This window comes from Brachypodium distachyon, chromosome 3, assembly GCF_000005505.3.
Source record: "Brachypodium distachyon strain Bd21 chromosome 3, Brachypodium_distachyon_v3.0, whole genome shotgun sequence".
In the NCBI taxonomy this organism is placed as follows: domain Eukaryota; kingdom Viridiplantae; phylum Streptophyta; class Magnoliopsida; order Poales; family Poaceae; genus Brachypodium; species Brachypodium distachyon.
Window position 1 is genome coordinate 138,070 of NC_016133.3, and position 20,563 is coordinate 158,632.

General features: G+C 46.4%; 3 protein-coding genes across 5 annotated transcripts; 1 reads left to right on the forward strand and 2 right to left on the reverse strand.

Annotated features, from left to right (window-relative positions):
* Positions 1 to 327: 327 nt before the first annotated feature.
* On the reverse strand, positions 328 to 9,865 carry LOC100833292 (kinesin-like protein KIN-6). Of its 2 annotated transcripts, none has more exons than XM_014900130.2 (20): positions 9,244 to 9,865; positions 8,786 to 8,991; positions 8,251 to 8,380; positions 7,969 to 8,063; positions 7,516 to 7,651; positions 7,324 to 7,389; positions 7,115 to 7,177; positions 6,548 to 6,598; positions 6,135 to 6,217; positions 4,719 to 4,833; positions 4,164 to 4,218; positions 3,853 to 3,953; positions 3,364 to 3,606; positions 2,533 to 2,662; positions 2,219 to 2,368; positions 2,042 to 2,139; positions 1,485 to 1,607; positions 1,093 to 1,187; positions 938 to 1,019; positions 328 to 720 (listed from the first exon to the last, which is right to left on the reverse strand). In XM_014900130.2, exons 1-20 carry the CDS (start codon positions 9,760 to 9,762, stop codon positions 625 to 627), a joined length of 2,637 nt encoding a protein of 878 aa, XP_014755616.1. In that variant the 5' UTR covers positions 9,763 to 9,865; the 3' UTR covers positions 328 to 624. The 2 variants fall into 2 exon arrangements, with proteins under 2 accessions (XP_014755616.1, XP_010233646.1); XM_010235344.3 differs by having other exon boundaries at positions 938 to 1,016; positions 9,244 to 9,864.
* Positions 9,866 to 11,801: 1,936 nt separating this feature from the next.
* On the reverse strand, positions 11,802 to 13,590 carry LOC100844990. Of its 2 annotated transcripts, XM_003570713.4 has the most exons (3): positions 13,237 to 13,590; positions 12,579 to 13,125; positions 11,802 to 12,487 (listed from the first exon to the last, which is right to left on the reverse strand). In XM_003570713.4, the coding sequence occupies exons 1-3, from the start codon at positions 13,394 to 13,396 to the stop codon at positions 12,073 to 12,075; spliced, it is 1,122 nt and encodes a 373-aa protein (XP_003570761.1). In that variant the 5' UTR covers positions 13,397 to 13,590; the 3' UTR covers positions 11,802 to 12,072. The 2 variants fall into 2 exon arrangements, with proteins under 2 accessions (XP_003570761.1, XP_014756149.1); XM_014900663.2 differs by having other exon boundaries at positions 11,802 to 13,125.
* A 5,503-nt stretch (positions 13,591 to 19,093) lies between these two features.
* Positions 19,094 to 20,473, forward strand: LOC100838498 (thiosulfate sulfurtransferase 18). The gene is made up of 5 exons (XM_003573593.4): positions 19,094 to 19,262; positions 19,366 to 19,547; positions 19,704 to 19,777; positions 19,898 to 19,951; positions 20,103 to 20,473. Exons 1-5 carry the CDS (start codon positions 19,234 to 19,236, stop codon positions 20,196 to 20,198), a joined length of 435 nt encoding a protein of 144 aa, XP_003573641.1. The 5' UTR covers positions 19,094 to 19,233; the 3' UTR covers positions 20,199 to 20,473.
* Positions 20,474 to 20,563: the final 90 nt, after the last annotated feature.

Below are 20,563 nucleotides of genomic sequence, written 5' to 3' on the forward strand. Positions count from 1 at the left end.
TTTGTTCTAGGACACTAAAAATGTATTGGCTTATTGCGAAGGCGGCACGATTCGGCCAAGGGTTTACACACACAAAACATGGACAAGCAAAAAAGGAGAAGGAAAGACCGATAAGAAAAATGTTTGTGTATTCTTTATCGATAAGAGTAATACATGAATAAATAAATAAATGAATTAGGGGATAAATAAATTAATGACGTCTTATATAATAGGTTATCTCCTGTTGTGATATCTTCCAATTAATACCTGAATAAAAAATTAATTACACAAATGCAAATAATAGATTTAGTACTGTCTTATTTTTTTTATAAAAAAAGAGGTTATCTCTTAGTAAAAGGAGGCTCATTTTTATGCTCTGTCTTTCATGTCAGCAATATATGTCGTTGCTAAGATAAGTCTAACGTCACCATATTATTCCTGGCGAACACATTTGAAGTTCGTGTTCTCTACTATATATTGGCACTTCCACATGACTAAGGAGGTAAGTTGGATTTCTTTCGTGATACAAAACCAGCGGTGGGACAAGCAGAAACACCAAAAGACAAAATCACTGTCGTGGCATCCTCTAACCAAAAGGAAAAGAAACTGGAGAGAGGCCAACTATATCTACCAATACTCTATTCATCAGCTACGGCGATTCATTATGCTTTCTGGACGGGATTTCAGTAGCCGAATAAGCTTGTCCGATCTCCCAGCACCTGCCTCCCCTCCTCCTCCTTGCTGCATTATTATCATTAACATTAACAAACAACAATAAGAAGAATATTATTAGTTACTCCCACCGATCCATAATAAGTGTCAAAATTGTACTAAATCCGAATCCGAGACACTTATTATGGATCGGAGAAAACATTACCCAGGAATTAGGAAAGAATCAGACACATGCTCAAAAGTCAAAACCATACTACTATATACTCTTGAGAGAGACTATCAGCACCTTCTTGGTATCCGCAGCAGCATCCAATTCAGTGCCACTGAATTCTTTCAGCATCATACCTGCTACTGGCCGCAATCTCCTGCTTCACCAAATCACACTCACAGGTCAATTTTCTTTTATTTTATCATCCCTTCTGGGTTTGGAAAAAGAATCACCTTGTAGTTTTCTTTGTCTTGCATGGCCTAGAAGCACAAAGGTCCTCCTTTTTATCTCTAACCCCCTCAGCCTCACGGTCATCCTTACTTAGAACCTTGACCATAAGCAAACACAGCTCAATCAGCAGAACCAAACAAAAAGATAGAGGCCGGGGGAAATTTCCCTCCATTTCAGAAAAACAAAACAAAAGGATAGAGCGCCTGTTTCTGTTGGTTTCCTAGCATTTTAAATCCCAGCCGAATGTAATCAGCGGCGTCTAGGTTTTCGCCCCATATTTGGTAATGGTGATTAAAGAACTTACTATTGATTGAGCTGTCAGACTAGACGCCAAGTGATTAAAGAACTTACTATCGAAACCTGAGACTAGACACCAAGTGATTAAAGAACTTACTACTGAAGCCTCCATCTGGGATTCCCTTTCATTCAGCACATGTGGAAGCATGTCTCCTGAGTCTCCATGATCATTCAAGTCGGACTCGCACACCGGTTCTTCAGGATTCTGCTGAACAGCACCCTGAACAAGAGGGAAAAAAAGAATAAGCGATATGTCATATTCCCTATCAACTGTTCTTAGTCCTAGCAGAAACAGATACGAAGAATTTTACGACAGCATGACTCGAGTTACATGCAAGGATGAATCGTCCTGAGATACATGAATAAACTAATGATGTGGTAACTATCTTGCTTCCCTACAGTTTTAAAGGGATTGATATGTTAAAGTTTTGGTGGAGCACACTACCAAAGAGAGAATACAATATGCATCGCCGTGCCATCATGACCAACCCCTGCTGTCAACCCCAAACGAGAAAGAAAACTCCAAAGCATAAATGGAGAATCAATAGATGCGACCGTAGAATACTATGAACAATCCAAAAAACATATAGTGAACTATTTTTTCTTTTGAGTCACATAGGTAGACAAAAATGAAAGTATTAGATGATTACGTACCATCCCTTGCAACTCTAAGAAAGGCTGATTGGAGCTAACGTCAACCACCGCAGAGATCGCTTGCTGAGAGAAACTTGGACAATCATGATGCTTCATTGCTGTACAAAGATCGAGTAAAATTTTAAGAAAAATGCATCAGTGCCAACAGAATAACACGCATAATAAATAAGTTTGAACCTTCTATATCAGCATTGTGTTGAATATCCTCCACTTTTATATTGTTGCTTAACGCTTCTTCACTTTGTTCCACAGGAGCTTTCTTGCCACAAACAGAAAACTGGGACAGGCTGGCCTGTTCACTCTTCATACATGGAAGAATATGAAGTTCTACAGAAATTATACTTGTATTTCAGTTGTTGTCTGCCAGTTTAAGAGCAGTCACACCACAAAGTGGACATCCAATTTGCACGCCATTATAAGTATGATACATAATTCCTGTGGACGTTACCAGGTTATTACCCAGCAAGAAGAAACAGAGAAATATAATCAACCTGCAAAGCTTCGATCAGATGGGTGGTCCAAGTGACTGGTTGCATGTGCTACACCAGCGTCATGTGCAGGTATTTGCTCAGAGCAACTCCCAGAACTGCCCGGTTCCTTGTCAACCACTTGTGCAACTATCTGAATAAGAGAAAAATAAAGTAAAAAAAGATGCCAATATAGTATGTAGTACTTTTGAGTTTTGATTATGGTCTAGAGAACACCCTTAAATTTGTTGGCACAAGAGCCACGTTTAAATGCAACATGAAACAACTCTACATACACTGCTGATTCGGTGCTCAACTGTAGAACAAACAAAAGTATATTAGGAAGAAAGTTCCGACCGCATCTGTATCAGCTTTTGCCAATGATATGGCTTTTTCAGAAAACGTGAAAACAAGTGTTTGCGCATCATTTCATTAAAGCCATACAACATAGAGCATACACCCTACATGAGCAACAGGAACACACTATGCTACTCACGGCAGTTTGTGCGACAGGTAGTTGTAAGCTATGACTTAAAAATTTACTAATTGCATTATATGGCATACAATATTGAAATATAGTCTTAACAGGGAGGTAGATGCTCGCTATTGAGGCAGAAGTACTGTATAAAGCAGAGCAGAAGATTCTATGAGAAGAGACAGGAAAAAATACACATGAGCAAGGAGATATGATGATTTGCCTATAGAGTTCTAATTCTAAAACATGTTTATTTGACTATTGCATGACATAGCAGAAAAACACCCCCAGTTTCCAAGCCATTCATCATGCAGATATAAAACAGTATAACATAGAACAGCAAAAGTCAAGCATTATAACTTGAAGTTTTCTCAACTTACATGGACAGCATCTAATGCAGCGTCACTAGATCCCCGCTCAGTTTGATCAGATTGAGAAACCGAGCTTAGAGCAGCTTGACTAACGGTTACAGCATCACTTCGCTCAACAGGGGTATCTGCAGCAATTGGAAACTTCTCGTGTGAACGAGACTTGAGGTCGTTTAACTCCTTTTTCAGCTCTATAATTTGGATGTCCTTATCTATGAGCAATTCTCTCGTCCTTTTAGCAGCGCTCTCAGATTCCTACAGCCAAATACATGGGTTAAGGTGATACGAAAAGAAATTTTGTACGAACTAGTTATCGATTTAGTTGACAACTGTAAACACACAAAAAGCAATCAAATATACTATATTCACAATAATGAATTGTAAGAGAAGTACATTACAGCAGTATGTGACTATATTAACCATCCAGAGAGCTTATCATAATGAAGAGATGAACATTCAGCCAATTAAACATACATAAGAAGATAAAATGCTGCAAATTACCAAAAGCTTTTGCTTTGAAACAGCCCATAAAGTCCTGAAAAGGTTCTTCATTATTTGCTCACTTCTGGACACTCTTTGCAACTCTAAATTGAGAAACGCATCTGTACGCATGTATGAAAAAAGTCTTCGATAAGTGTTGCAATATGAGGCACTTCAACATGCTGAAGATATGTTCAGTTATATTATAAAGAAGTACGATTGAGGAACAGGACCAGAACTAAAACTCTAGACAAGTAAAAGCCCCCAAATATGTCCATACAAAAACCATGAGATATTTAGACAAATCAAATGTCGGTGCAGGTAAAAAGAACCTCTTTCAGAAACTTCAATATCATCAGGCTTATCAATAGTGTCCTTTCCTTTGGCCTGCAGAACATGACACAGATGATAGTTCACTTAAAATTTCCAACTAAGATACCAAATGTCTATACTACAAATCATGTTTGTTGGGTTAAATTAAAACATGATCGAGAATGTGATATTACAGCATTCAATAAAATCTATGGTCAATTTTCGTGCTTCTTTGGTTTAGGTTTCAGAAGTAAAGAATAAAAATTGGCACATTGGTCATTCAAGATATATAACAATCCGTGCTCTCAAAACAAGAGCAGTTCTTTTGAATCATATCATAGAATCATATGGGGAAAATTATTAATCAAACCAATAATATGATCAAAATGGTAAGATTTAACCATTTAGTTCATAAGGGGGCAGGCCAAGGTATGTAAAGATTATTCCAAAACGGAACTGTGAATCAACATGCACCACGACCGAACATCTCAACATCGCACTAATTTTTGTAGGCTCTGCATAGTACATAAGTTACATGGGCTAAACTCATTGGGAGACCAGACAGCAGTTTGTACCGTAAGGACTTCAGGCTTATGAACCTTCCTCTTTTTCCTATTCTCTTGGCAAATCAGGGAAGCATTACTTCTTTTTTGGGTAACCAAATCAGAAGAATCATCAAGGCTGGTGTACCTGAAAAGATAACAGGACATAAAATGAACAATGAGTGGTACAAATATGCGTGTGCGTATCAACATTTTCTTGCCAATGCGACAGAATGACATTATAAAACAAGCCAACGTGAAGTAATTTGAGTTTTGTCTTAGGGGCAAACACATTCTTGAAAAGCCTCAGGATTGGACTAAGTATTACTACTATCACCTTCATCGCATTCCCCATCTCTATGAAAAATTGTAAGGGAGGACCGGAGAGTATAATTCGAGCCCATGAGGACTTGAACACAGGTGGTGGGATTGTATATCCACTCCCCTACTCAAGTGAGCTAGGCGTTCCTTCGTCACATTTCCTTTGATTTGGGGCAACTTCAAAAGATCCTATCAAATCAGCAGCTCTCTTGTATAACATAATATTGATGCCATCAAGTATCGCACTTCCCCTCCTTTTCCAAAAAAATAATATTGCACTTCCAAATAGCAAGGCCAGCCCTGGCGTAGGAGGAAAACGATATAGGAAATGAAAAAAGAAGCTTATGTATAGCTAAAGCAATAGCAAGAGGCCAGTCTTACATTTACCATGCAGCCTCACTTATATTCCCTCTTACATATGACAAATTACATGCACCCGTGCTATACGGTGATTCATTGAACAAAATACTATGGTTCGGTCTTTTTCCATACCTTTTCTCTGATTCCCTGACATAACAATTATGTTTGCTATAACCAACATACTAACAGACACATATATGTTATTGCAAAGATTTCAATAGAGGACTCCTTTACAGCACGTTTGGCACGCATCATTTGGACATAGAATTGTAAAATTCATTTTGAATTCCACAAAACAACTTGTTTGGTTGCCACGGAATTGGCCACGGGAATTCAATCTCAAGTTCCATGTAATCACACCATAACTAGCCTCAATTCTTTTCTAAAAGTCATCATTTCTCTAGAATTGTCTCTCACTCTTCAATTCCATGTGGTAGACAAACATGATTTTTTAACCCGGAATTCAAATTCAACCAAATGAAATCCTATCAAAAATTGGATTTCATTTCCTTTTCATCAAATGAAATGAATTCTTGGTTGCCAAACGAGCTGTTAGATCTTTTACTTGATCCTAATAGAAAATATCATAAATGTTAAGATGGGATTGAAGTGCGCAAATTAGACTAGGCTAAAGTCTAGTTGGTGAGATGAGATGCAATCTAACATATCTACGCCCGTTGTGAGCTTCCCTTTCTTCTCAAGCACAACAAAAGGCAGGGAGAAGAAAAAAAGAAGGAAAGTGTGTCAGTCAAGCAGTAAAGGAAGTACCTTATTTTCATGTAAGGAGATGCCTGTCTGAGTAAAAATGATGTATCCGAATAATCACCATCTCCCGGTTTCACATTCAAAATCTGAAACAGTAGAAACAATAATTAAAATACAGTACACTCCTAAATAATCAGTATGCAATATGTACAGTACACCTCAGAGTAGTAGTGTCAGTGGCTGCACTCAGATTGCAAATGACTTGCGAAATGTGCCTTTGGCAGAAATTTTTAACATATTGATACATCATTCACAATAGCCAGTAGGAATAAAAATACAATGTCAGGATCCAACAATATGTCTATCCCAGAATCCAAGGATAAAGCATGTTCAACAAAATATTTTAACTAGTAAGGCACGTTATCTCGGAAGCTGTTGACAAGGTAAACAGATCATTTAAGCTCAGAAGGGCGTACCAGAGTCATTCTTTTCCTTCCTTCCAGGTAGTCTCTCAAGTACCTTGTCAACTTTGAAATACAAAATATTTAGGATGAATAAAAACGAAATTTCAAATCCAATGTAATACTATGTTTATTACCATTGATGAATTAGATGATATTCAGGTTAAAAAGGTGATACTATTTATACTTGAAAACCAATTGCATAAATAGGTTTGAAGAGTATAAAAATGAGTGAGCACAAATAGAGTAATGTTTATTAGCAAGCTAGTAGATACATGGAATCCAAGTTGCACAAGATATAATTCAAATATGCGAAGTCAGTAGCTTAGTTGGGAACAGAGATATGACTCATGAGCACATACAAAATAGGCTGCTAAGCCCATTACTTATTAGATCAACACTTGTAGACTGTTGGATCCCTAAGCAGAAGGAAACATCTTCGTCAAACATGCATTAGGACCTTGATTAAGAACACAAAAGTGATGGGGATTGTTCGCAGTATCCCAGCAAAAGGAACAAAAAAAGAAGATTCGATCTGCATACTTTGCTTATTTCAAAAGAGAATAGTGTCGGCAGATATACCAATGAGTTCTTGAAATGTTTTTCCAAGGTTTTCTTCTGTTTTTTCTGATGATCTAACAAAGCCTGCAGTTACCGAAGTTGAAAAGAAAGCCATGATTAGCTAGGAGGCATAACTAACTGATAGGTAAATGCAAAAAAAATCAAAGGTATTTTGCAAGCATCATGTGCTGTGAAAAAAGAGCTACAGAAGAAAAGCCATTTGGAAGTACCCTCAAACAGAGACCGAAAACCATGGATGTGTTGTTGATGAAGTTACTCTCTAACAGCCTTGAACCCTGCAAGTGAAAGATTAGAAGCAATGTACACAAAAGATAATATCCAGTACAAGAAAAGGTGTTACGGCATGGTTTCATTCATGATCACTGCTATGCAACACAAGTAATAGTGGTCGATAAACAGACCTTATTTCCAGTACATTTTTTTCGCTCCGCGCCGGCAAGGTCTGCTATGGTCAGTACAGATCCACTGATCTGGTGCTCACTCTGTAGGTCATTGTTTTTAGGAATGGCACGTATAGTGATAATGCACTGTGATCGGCTGCAAAACAATATTAAATTAATCTTAAAATGGTCATATAGAATTGTGACTGAAAACTAAGAAGATAAAAAACTAAAATCAAGAAGCATTGAGACTTAGGAAGGAAAGATAATGGAAAAACAATGCCCAGTATTCAGGATAAAGTGTGCTTTATTATTATTAAAGATCACATTAAAAAAATTGTACAGGAAACTAAAATCAAGAGGCGTTGAGACTTAGGAAGGAAAGATAATGGAAAAACAATGCCCAGTATTCAGGATAAAGTGTTCTTTATTATTATTAAAGATTACGTTAAAAGATTTGTACATGAAACATGCCTTGACTCGCTGTTAGCATTTGTTGCAGCTGTGCTACGCTTAAGCATACCATGTGAAACCAAGCTCTCGGCATCCATTGAATTTGAAATGGCAACCTGCAAAACAAATAATAGCAAACAACTTATTGCATGCTACTAAGACTATTTAGTATAGATACACAATGCAAGTCAAATGGCAGGTGCCATTCCAAAATCCCATCTATCAGGTTAGAAATATAGGTTAGTTTCGGCAAGGAAGTCATGGCCATGCCGTTGGAATTGACATCAGAGTAATACTATATACCTCTTTAAGCCCTTTAATTGTTGTTGATGTTGACTGCTGGAGGACAAGATCTGCTGCATCAGACAGTAGGTCGAGAATCCGTTCTCCTTTGCCTTCACAAAGTATCTCAAACATTGACAAGGAAAAAAATCTGCCAGTGTGAAAGGGAACTCATTACGGGGTAATAGTTGTTATTTAAAAGCTTCCACCACAGGTAGGAAACCTACCGTGGGACTTGTTTTTGCAGATCATGTTAGATATTTGAGAAAAGGTGAACAAAGGTCCCACGTTATTATATGGAAACCAAGGGATGGTTTACATGCATGAATTAAAAAGGCGAAGTTCATGCTAGAAATCCAGAACTATCGACCGTTTTCTAATTTCAGAACTTATAGACTTGCATTGCATCTTTAATTACTTTCTGAAGTATTTTTTGCATTTGTATTCAAGATACAGCATTTGGCCTCTGTCCTAGCACATGACAGTTATATTATATGAAGCCTATACATGAGTAGAGTGTACCATTGGGGCAGTAAAAAGGCCAAAAGATACATACCTTGTTGGTTGATTGCCACCGTCGCTTTCATCTGTTATGTTGAAGATTTTCTGTAGCGTGAGTGGTACTATACCAGGATTTCTTGGAGTTCCAAAGACGGTATGCGTTTTTCCAGACCCTGTCGGACCCATTGCAACAAGAAGGCCACTCTTTCCTCCCAAGAACTCATCCACAAGCGGATTCATCACTTCAGTGAAGATATCATGCTGTGCGGAAGGATATAAATAGCATGTCAGCAAATGCATAGGGCCATAGGCAGAGAGTGAGTAAAGATTAGCTAAATGACGGGCAGATAAACAAAGACGTCTGCTCTAAAATCGACAGCAACAAAGACAATGCTGCGGTGAATTATGTTAACTCCATGTCGTAGGCAAGCCGAACACCAAGAAGTAATAGATGCAAATCGTAAGGGTTTGGCTTGTTGTAAAAGTGGGGGATTCCGAGCCGGTTAATTTTACCTGCGAGGATTCGGGTGGTAAGACGGCGGAGAAGCCGTCGAAGACCTCGGTGCGGCCGCGCTTGAGGTCGACGAGCTTGGACTGCGGGACGGTGAGCGCGACGGAGTTGGCGCCGGTGGCGACGAGGCAGACCCCGGCGCCGGCGCCGGCTCCGTCCTGCTGCTTGCTGGGCTTCCTGGCCTGTTCCTTGGCCTTGGGGTTGGGGTTGGGGAGGCGGCTGCTAGGCTTGCAGCGCTGTCGCTCGGGGCCTGGAAGCGGGCGGATGCGGAGGTACACCTTGAGCCGCTCGTCCTGCGACGAGGACGAGGAGGATAACGCGGCGGCGCTGGCGGGAGTTGGAGTGGGGGGAGGAGGGGAAATGCTGGGAGCGTCGGCGGCAGCGGGTGCTGCTGCGGCTTCGTCGAGCAGGGTGGAGACGGTGGGTTTAGGTTTGGCGGAGCGGAGAGGGGTGGGGGGCGGCCTGGCGCGGCGGGGAGGGTTGCGGCGGACGGTGGTCGGAGGAGCCGGAGAGGCCGCCATGATCGCTTCTCGTTTGGAATCGGCGATTTGCCCTCCGCCGCTCTACGAAAATTGAAAAATGCCTTGGCAACGACGGAGAGGCATTCAATTTCAAATGGCGTCTGCTCCAAACATCCACCGTCCATACATATGGTTACCAGATGCACTCACTCGTATTCGTATATCCATTGTGTGTTTTTTAAAAAAAAAATATCAAACCTGTTTTTTTTTAGAAAACACGGCACTGACCGACGACAGAGCGAACACATCTTAAATTGACGGAGGCACACCACAAACGCGCATCCTAGCCCACGTCACTTTCACAAGAAAAAACATCGTCAGGATAAAAATGTTCTCCACCACCATTGTAACCATTTCTTGGTTGTGACAGTATTTATTATTTCAGTTTAGCTATTGAGAAATTGTCTTTTCTTTGAAAAAAGAAGTTGTATAGTATGTTTTTTTTAAAAGAAAATTGTCTGTTTTTGAGTGCTCAACCATTCGGATCAACAGCAGCACGTTATAGAAAGGAGAATGGGGATGGCTAATTATGATGATTTAAAGTAGTTTAGAAATCTGTTTGCAGAACTGGGTGGTTAAAAATCGTGTTGGCCATCTAGCGAATCATCATCGTCCTCCTGGCAGCACGCCGCAACGATCCTCTTGGAAGCACGGCGCCGGCCGCCGGCGCGATCGGTGGAGCGGCGTCTCTTGTTGTTGTTATTGTTGTTGGCCGGTGATGATGGTTTCCGGGATCGCATGGCATGCAGCAAATCGTGCTGGAACTGCTGTTGCTGCCGCCGCTCGTCACGAAGCACACAAAGAAATGAATCGTCCTGGAAGGCGAGGCGAGGCGAGAGCAGGCTGGGGCGGTAGCCGCCGTAGACGTTCCCGCGCTGGTCCTCGGTCCATGGCGTCTCCGGCAGCCGGATCCGCTCGTCCCACGCCGACACCAAGACCTTGCTGCCGTCGTCCATCACCATCCATTGCTTCTTCTTGCTGCTATCAATGTCGTACTTGTAGAGACGGTCGTTGATCCTGTAGCAGAGCATCCCGTCGAACCAGGCGCCCGTCAGCTGCTCGTCGTAATGCTCCTCTCCCTCGTCGGTGCCGATGTAGAAGGTGTGGAGCAGTTCCCAGGTGGCGCCGTCGTCGGCGTCGAGCCAGAAGCTGAGCAGGCGGCGGTCGAAGGCGTGCGCGGCGACGCAGAGGCGGCCGCGGAGGTCCAAGGCGTGCACCGCCGCGAACTCCGCCTCGTACTCCGGGAGGCGGCGCGTGCGGTGCTCCTCGGTGGCCACGTCGATGGCCAGCAGCCTGTCGGGCGCGTGGCGGCCGCGCGCCTCGTACTCGGGCCGCGTCAGCACCACGTACAGCTCGCCGCCCACCAGCGCCGGCGGCGGCGGCGTGCGCGGGCCGAACCCCGCGTGGTACGGGAACTTGCGCGGGTGCCGCCGCCACCCGCCGGAGCCGCCGGGGCCGAGCGTGTAGACGTCGAGGTAGTTGAGGTCGGGGCTTTCGTAGTCGTCGGGGAAGAAGGGGAAGGAGAGGTGGAAGAGCTTGTACTGGCCGGTCCGCGGGGCGTGCCCCATGGCGAAGACGCGGCGGCTGATCTTGGAGGCGGACTTGATCTTGGGCGGCGGAGGGACCCGAATCCTGTCGCCGGGGATGGCCGGGTTGCAGATGAAGACGGGCCAGTTCTTGACGCCGGACGCCAGGCAGAGGAAGCCGTTGCAGGCGTTGGTCGGGCTGTATGCGGCGGCGAGGTCGGTGATTCGGGGCATGGGCATGGCCTTTGACGACGACGACGGTTGAGGACGATCGCCTCAAGGCTCTGCCCCGGCGCGCGGATCTCCGTCACCAGCAAGGTCTCGCATCCGCCGGAGACGACGTGGGTGGCCTTGCCGTGGAGCGTGCGGAAGGAGGGGTCCGCGACGACGGCGCGCCATGGCTTGCAGACGCAGCAGCAGCTGGCCACGTCCCTCGTCGGCAGCCGGAGCAGGATGTCACGCAAGATAGCCTCGGGCACAAATTCCATTGTACCGTTTCGTGTTATCGATTGATGGCTCTGATCACATATGTATATATGTATAGCCTTGGATGGAATCCATTTCCGAGTCGAACAAGGAAGGAACATTTGAATACTCTGCTCTGTTGGATGCAATGCAATTCAATCACGAATTAATATAGCTACTAAGCCCGATGGACGTACATTTGAATAGACTGATGAATGGATAATGCAGGGCTAATTTGATCGATCCTAGCTAGTTAATTAATTAGTGTAGTTCTCAGTTGCTAATGATGATGGGTCTCATCTAAGAACCGGGCTGGCAGCTAGCTCGTGGTGGTGGTATTGCAGGGCGTCAAGTCGCAGGGCAGCTTGGTCCGCCCGGCCGGCCCGCCACCACCGGCATTGGCGCGGCGGAAGCGCGCGCCCTCGATGAGCACCCGCTGCGTGGAGGCGCTGAGGAGTGCGCCGTTGAGGTGGTCGATGACGCTGGCCGTGGTCGGGTACAGGAACGACGACGACGACGACGAGGAAACGGGCGGGTTGTAGTACGCGTTGAGCAGCGCCGCCGTGGCCTCCCGGAGCAGGGTGCGGTACATGTCGCCGCGGCCGTCGAGCGCGTCCCGCAGCGTGAGGTCGGCGCCGTACCTCTGCGCGGCGAGGGGCCCGAACGCCATGGCCACCGTCGTGTTGGGCGTCACCACCTTCCAGTGGCACCGCTGCTCCGCCTCGGCCCACTTGCTGCTCGCAAATTCCATCGTCGTCCATGGAAACAATGATGTTAGCTATGTTGATTCCTCTGCAGAAGAAGAATGAGGTAAGAAAGAGGTACTCGTAGGTGCAGGCGGAGCCGACGGGGGTCGTTGGCGGCGGAGTGGGGATCTGCGCGTCCGCCGGCTTGGGCTTCGTCTCCGGCTCCGGCAGGCCAGGCCGGTCCTGCGGGATCGTGGGAGGCCGGCGCCAGATGGGGGGAAGGCGACGAGGACGAGGACGGCGCCAGAAGGGAAGCGGCGGCGACGACACTGGAGCAACCGGGGCATACGAGGACGGTGCGGCAGCGGCGGCGGTGGGATCGGGAACAGGAGGAGCGGCGGCGGGGCAGAAGTCCATGGGGTGGTCGGGGTGGGAGAGCAGCGGCTGGACGGTGTAGAGGGCGAGGCCCAGCATGCGGAAGGCGAGCGTGAGGTCCCGCTGCTGGGGCGCCGCTGTCGAGCCGCCGCCGGGGCAGTGGGGCGTGCCCTGGATGAGGCGCGCCGTGCAGCGGTTCATGTCCGGCGAACCTTCCATGCGCACGGAGAAGCCGCCGAACCAGTTGGTGTTGCACTCCCGCACCGTCAGCGGGGTCTCGCCGCCGCCGCACTGGATCGCCACCCGGGCGCCTGCACGCGCATTGCGTTGGATTAATTCGGGTTAGGTGGGCAGCCATGGATGCGTGCGTGCTCAGAGTTTCCAAGGTAGAAGAGAGGTAGGAGGAGGAGTCGAGATAGTACCGTAGAGCGGGTAGTCGAAGAGGCCGCGGGCGCCGTCCTTGCACTGGTCGCAGAACACCATGCCGGCAACCACCGTGCTGCCAGCCGCCGCCTCCGCCGCTGACGCAGCCACCACCAGCAGCAGAAGCAGCAGCGCGGCCATGGAGCTCGGAGAAGCCATGGCAGGCCTCGATCTCTGCTTACCGGCCGGACCCCGGTCGATGGATCGATGCGCTGCGCTGCCGGCGATGGGGTTTATATGGGTGCAGCAGCTCCGGCCGGTCCGGCGCCTGCTCCTCTGCTCCCCGTCGGCATGCAGTGCAGCTTTGTGTGAGGAGGATGCAGATTGGACTTGTAAAATATGGCCAAATGGGCTTTGCGTGCTCGCTAACAAACAACCTTATTGCCTAGCTACTTAAACTTTGTTTGGTCAACTACATAATTGACCTCTCCATCAACACTTGGCCCCGGTGCACTATACGTACGTACTCTTCGCATACATCACAGCCAAAGCTCGTGATACCGCAGCAATCTCTTCGCTATTAGTACCGCTAATTCGTAGCAATTGTTTGGCCTTGTTATGCACACTACTTGCATAGACAGATAAAGAAAAGCTCTACTCAAATGTGTTACAGACTTATGTACATATGCTAAAAGAATACATCCGGGCTCTCTCGTTTCTACATTGCTACTGATTTTAACCTGTCCAAAAGCATGAAAACTCAAATGTAATAGGAAATTGCATTGCCAATGATCGATAAATTGGACAGCTGGCAACGCCTTAGTCGTCCAACTCCAAATCATTACTTGGCAAGCGTTTTCACCTTTTCAATTCAAATCACGGGTTAGGCCGATAAACGGCCACACGGCGTCTCATTTGCCAACTAGGATACTTCAAAGAGGAGTTTCTAGAGTTAGGTGTTCTGTAATTTTGCAGAAAAGTTCATATCGTCTCAGGAGTCGCATGTGGTCATGGGGCAAGGGGACCGACAAACCTAGGGAAAAACATAGGGCAGAGCAGATCCATATGACGGTCTGTGCCGCACAGATCTCCACACTCGCCCGGGAGCTTGGCCACGGCGAGGCTGTTTATTGGTTGTACGTAGTAGTAGTAGGCAGAGGCGGCCAGACCCACCGTTCAAAACACCATATATATGGGCATCCGCTCTCACTCCCTTTGCCCGTCTCCATCCTCACCAGACCGCACCACCACATCATGTGTGGGGGTGTCAGAGTGAGATGTTTTCTCTAGCCGAGTCCATGAGACTTGACCACCGGATCCTACATTGGAGGCATTGAATTTAGGACATGTGCATATGGATAGGGGCTTCCTTTTGGGATTGAGCTCTCCTAGGCGGCACGCAGCTGGGTAAAGGGAGGGAGAGCATGCATGGGCGAAAAAGGCTGGTTCGGCCTCTTTCTCGAGCCAGGCGACGACATCTATGGCGTCGGGCTATTACTCTTGGAGTCAAAGCAGTACCAGGCTCCTAAAACAAATGGAGTTTCTGAGTACTCCATCCGATACATAACAAGTGTCGCTGATTTGGTACAATTCATAATAGGTGTCTACAACTTTCTGAAGTGAATTGACAAAACGTACCCCCTCCGATCCATAATAAGTGTCGCTAATTTAGTACAATCCATAATAATAATAAGTGTCGTACAACTTTCGAAAGTGAACCGACAAAAACGGCCATGCCACTGATCATCAGGGTATATATTGGTGTGGTGGCAAATTACTGATCATGAGGCTTAGACGGCGGTCCATGACGTCGGGGGAGGAGAGCGTGGCGGCCCAGAAGCGGGAGAGGCAGCGGCAGCGGTAGAAGTCCTCGGGCGGCAGCCGCACAAAGATCTCCTCCAAGAGATGCTCCGGGAGATAAATAACCTGTTGTACAACCTCCTCTGCCGCCATGATTCTTCGATTTGATCAACAAGTAAAGAAGTAGCTAGCTAGTTTCGATCTCTCGATCGTATATACGTGCAGATGATCGAGATCGATCCTAGCGACTATCTGTTCGAGTATTTATATCGGTAACAACAAGGTCAACGTACTTGATACGGAACCGAGACCTAGCTAGTACTATTTGCCTAACACAAACTCTTGTTCCGGTGCACGTACGACTCAAGAAAAACGATTAGGCAAGAATCCATGCATGCTAGTAGTCCGGCCCGGAAGTTTTCTTGCTTCGTCGATCTATCTAGCGCGTTAGCTTAATTGTTGACCGGTCGACCATGGCGGCAGCAGGAGCTCCCGGACCTCATGCTGAAGGAGGTGTTGGTCCAGCTGCCGCCCGAGGACTTCCACCGTTGCCGCTGCCTCTCACGCTTCTGGGCCGCCACGCTCTCCTCCTCCGACGCCATCGACCACCACCTCCGCCTCCGCCGCAAGATCCGGCTCCACTACGACGACATCATGACCAGCCTCGTCTTGGACTGCTGCGACTGCGATGATGTCGACGACGACCAAGACGAAGACGGCTATACCATCCATGCCGCCGGCGCCGAGGAAGAAGAAGAAGAACCAGAAGAAGAAGAAGAAGAAGAAGAAGAAGAAGAAGAAGAAGAAGAAGAAGAAGAAGAAGATTGGAGGGTGGAGTACCGGAGGAAGGGGTACGTGGAGGTGGAGGACTACTACGAAGGGAGGGGGGAGATGAGTGAAGAGATGGCAAAGCTGGGGTGGAGCGAGATCACCCCTGCTGCTGACTCTGGCATCTACACCGTCCAATACGGCGCTCTCCACCCACGCATCCGGGAACCCTTCCTCAGGCTCAGGCAGCAACAACACCATGATGATTCCACAAGTGACGTCGTAAAGTTGGTCCAGAAGACGGAGGAGGAGGTTGACCGGGAGATCGTCGCTTTCCTCAGGAGGTGCAGCCGCATGGACCCGCCGGCGCTGGTATATAAGCTTTCCCTCTATACCTACTAGCTATAGCGCTAATGAACTCACACTGATTCATTAATTGATCCATCGAGAGGCCCAATTTCTAGCTTGTGTCTCTTGATCCATCGATGATTAATTGTTTCTTGACATATATGCATATGCACGTGTGTTTGGATGCAGTTGTTGCAGCAGCTTCATACCTTTGAGTACTGCCCACCGCCTCATAATCAGCGACAGCAACAAGTCGGTTTCGAGGACGAGGACGACGACCATCAAGATGACTCTAGCTCCTCTGGCGATGACGATGAGGAGGACGCCGATGGCCGGGCTCTTGAAATCCAACCATGCATGCACATCTCTAGCTAGCTAGCTGCTATAGTACGCCGTGCATATATAGGAGGATGTCATCCATTTATTTCTACTTATGCTAGCGATCGATACTGTAAGATGTGCACAGTTTGCAACTTACTAGATTTTACGTGGGTGTTAATCTGCCGTTACGTACATTAATTCTACTTAATTTGCCCCCGGCCTCTGCACGCTACTTTAATATTACGACTTTGTTATCATGCAATCACTCGTTTATCGATTCCCGCAGTACTTACAACATCTTTTTTTCCGAAAGAGCCGCAGCGAGCTATTTATTGCCAATAGAAGGGTTGAGAGAATCAAACCGCGGAGATAAATACACAGTTAAATACAGAAAAGAGGAACTAGAAGGAGGGAGGTACAAGGTAAACGAGAAACAACAAGAGCTCAAGGAACATCATTAGGTCCAGAGATCAACTCTTCCATACCGGCACCCGCCTTGATCCAAAGAGCCCCTTCCTCCTTGATGAGGACAAAAACCGCGGACGGCCGAAGATGCTTGTGTTGAAAGAGGCGCCGGTTTCGCTCCTTCCATGTCTCCCAGAAGGTGAGAATGATGATAGAAGCCATGGCCTTAGCCCGAATCTTTCCCAGCGCCTGAGAAGCGTCGGAGCGATCAGTCCACCATGATCTGACCGAGGAGGTGTCTACCCAACTAAGGGGGCTGAGCAAGGGACAGTCGTAACGAGAGGCAATCAATGTCCATATGTCCCTAACAAAAGAGCAATCAAGGAGGATGTGTGCAGCTGATTCATCATTCAGGATACCATTTATCATTCAGGATACCATTCATCATTCTTCAACAATGTGATAGAAGGGACACCATTTATCATTCAGGATACCACGACGCTCCAAAAAATCAGCATTGGGCACTCTTTGAAGAGCCAGCAGCCATGCAAAGAAGCGGCATTTCTCAGATGCCCAAACGCGTCAGAAAAATCGATCAAAGGGGACACGAGTCAGGCCATGGAATTGGACAAGGTAGGCGCTCTCCGCTGAATAGATGCCATTGGAAGTGAGGTTCCAGCGTATGCTATTAGTGCCAGACGTCACCACCAACTAAGAAATTATGAAGTGTGCCTATGTATAGTAGGGATCTACGTACTTTTTTTTAACGGACGTGTTAATTATTGCCAAAGAGAGTCAGAACGGGTTCAATCCGGAAGAGTTACAAGGTAACTAGAAATAGGAGGGGGAAAAGGAAAGATATGAAAGGTGTTAAAAACACACAAATTAAGGTACAATCATCCGAACCTGACACTAAGCCTTTCTCCAAACAGTTGCTTCATAATTTACAAACGTCGAAGGGAAGGAGATACAGCAAGCAGGTAAAGGCCTGAGAAGAAACAGAGGAAAATACCTGAAGATCATCAGGCTACCAACTAACCAAACTCCCAACGACGGCAAAACAGTGCCGTGCAGCGCTTCAGAATTTATAACGCCACGCCCCGAACTGCTTTGGAAGATGCTGTGATTTCTCTCTTTGAGGAGGAACAGAGTCACGGTTCCCTTTGAGATTTTCTTGCCATGACTTGACAGACCGCCACGTGCAGGCGACCATTCTGACGGTCTCAATTGAAGCCGCATGCAACATCAATCCAATCTGCCACTTGAGCACACCACTTGTCATTAATTGTCGATCCCTTCCTTGTCCAGCACATAAGCCGTTGGGACGCGTTCTTGAACCTGAAGCCAACCAACATTTCCAGGATAGATTGTGGTTGGTATCCGGGGCCATGCCATGTACTTTATATGGATATCGATGAATTATATATGCGAGCACTGGGGCAGGATGATGCAATGGATCGATGATATCAGCTAGCAGCACGTAGCAGTGATCTGATATTTGATTCTTGTATGTCCAGGTGCGATGCATAGACGATTAGTGGAAATCCACTGATGCTCGGTTTAGCGGTACTACTTCCTCCTGTTTAAAAAACTAGTTAAGTGCGGTGTGCGTAGCTACGGCCTCTTAAACATTTGCACGTAAAAATTCATGTTTATATAAAACATAACAATATAATTGGACATTCAATCAAAATGATCTCAGGATGAATGCTAGCAGCCGCGGCCACAGACATGGCACCTAGTCCACGCCGCGTCAGAAGAAGGTCACGGAGCACGCGGTGGCGCGGTGCACGAGGAACTGCACGGCGGTGGATAGTGCTGGTCAGTCCTGGATCTCTTTGCTCGTCTCTTCCACGGTAATCTAATCCGGCGTCGACGCGTATCACCGCAGGGAGGTGCTGTACGAGCAGGGGAGGCGGCGGTGGCGGCCCGAGAAGGCGGCGCTGTAGGAATAGGAAAAGAAAAATTCGATGGAGTGTAAGGAGACACAGAAAATCAGGACAAACACGAAAATTGATGCACGGCGGACGACGAAGGAATCTAGATACAATTGTCTAGACAAAATGTATCTAAACGCGTCTATATACATGCTTATCTATACACAGCTGCGATAATTAATTTGATATACTAATACTTAAATAAACAAGAAAAGGATTAAAGGCCGCTATTACATGCCGTTTTGGTGCTGTCAGGTCACAACTCACAATCAAGTGGAGTAGTACGTGGAGATAGCATACAAAAGGTGGCCAGAAGCAGATAAAAGCAGGCGCTCCTCCCAACACCTGACCTGAGGGCAGCAGATTGATTGACAGACACGTACCGATCGAATCATCCAGCACTTGCAGCTCCAGCTTAATAATCAGCTGCTGCTAGTTCAGTGCACTATCCTAATTTCCTAGTCTCCTACCAGAGTCATGGCGCCTCCTTCCCATGAGAACAGCAGGTCCGACCTTCTTCAGATCATCCATCCATCCGTTGATGGTAAACTTCATTAACATGAGTTTCTCTACATGATTTCCTTTCCTTTGGGGTCGATTGATTTGCAGGTCATCGGAGTCGGCGTTGGCGGCGCCGGTCGTGGTGACGACGGTGGACGTGGTGACGGCGGCGAGCGAGCTGCAGCAGGAGAAGCAGGTCAAGTACCTGGACGTGAGGACGGAGGAGGAGATGTCCAAGGGGCATCTGCACGGCTCGCTCAATGTCCCCTACATGTTCCTCACACCACAAGGCAAGGCATCCAATCAATTAACAGCACAAGCTGACATCTCCATGGATCTGTCTGTATGCGTTCATGTACCTGGACGCGGAGCCATCCATGTGCACTTAGCTAACACATACGAGTACTCCTACTTGGGTGAAATGAAATGAATTTGTGGGCATGCAGGGAGCCGGGAGAAGAATCCTGAGTTCGTGGAGCAGGTCGCCTCGCTCTTCACCAAAGACCAGCACATACTTGTCGTAAGTTTATACACTCTACTACTGAATTTGCATTCTTTGGCTCCTCGGGTTAGTTAGCCAGGCCAGCAGCAGTTAATTACTCCTCTGAATTTGCATGCATTTCCCATCATATGTATGCAGGGTTGTCAGAGCGGCAAGAGGTCCGAGCTAGCATGCATCGACCTACTAGCAGCGGTACGCAACTCACTCATCTCTAGCTACAAATCCATCCATGGATCTCAAATTCATTCAATCAGAGTACTAGAGCTGTTCATCTGTACGTATAGTTCATAACTTCTGATATCAATCGAGGAATTATAACTTACCAATTGGATGAAATGGACAGGGGTTCAGGAATGTCAAGAACGTGGGAGGAGGCTACCTTGCTTGGGTGGACAACGGATTCCCAGTGCACACACCAATTACACCACCACCAAATTAATCAGGCTGGCTCCTCTGCAGCTGGTATATAACAACCAGTGCTCAACATACTGAGCAAAGCTAGCCAGATGATTGAGAACTTGCATAACTCTGGCCCTGATCAGCTAAATAAAATGGGGGGAATTACAATGTCTGCCCACCTTACTACTGCTTTGGAACCCAATTAAGTGCATGTTGTATCTGTGGTGCTAATGAATCCATATACATATTGTGGTGCTACTGAATCCATATACATATGCATATTGTGGTGCTCATGGATCCTTTTTACTATGCAAATTCAATTGAATGAGTGGATAATTTAAGACCGGCAGCGATGCTTACACGAAGCATCTTCACGCCTCCAATGCCAATCGTATTTTCTTTTAC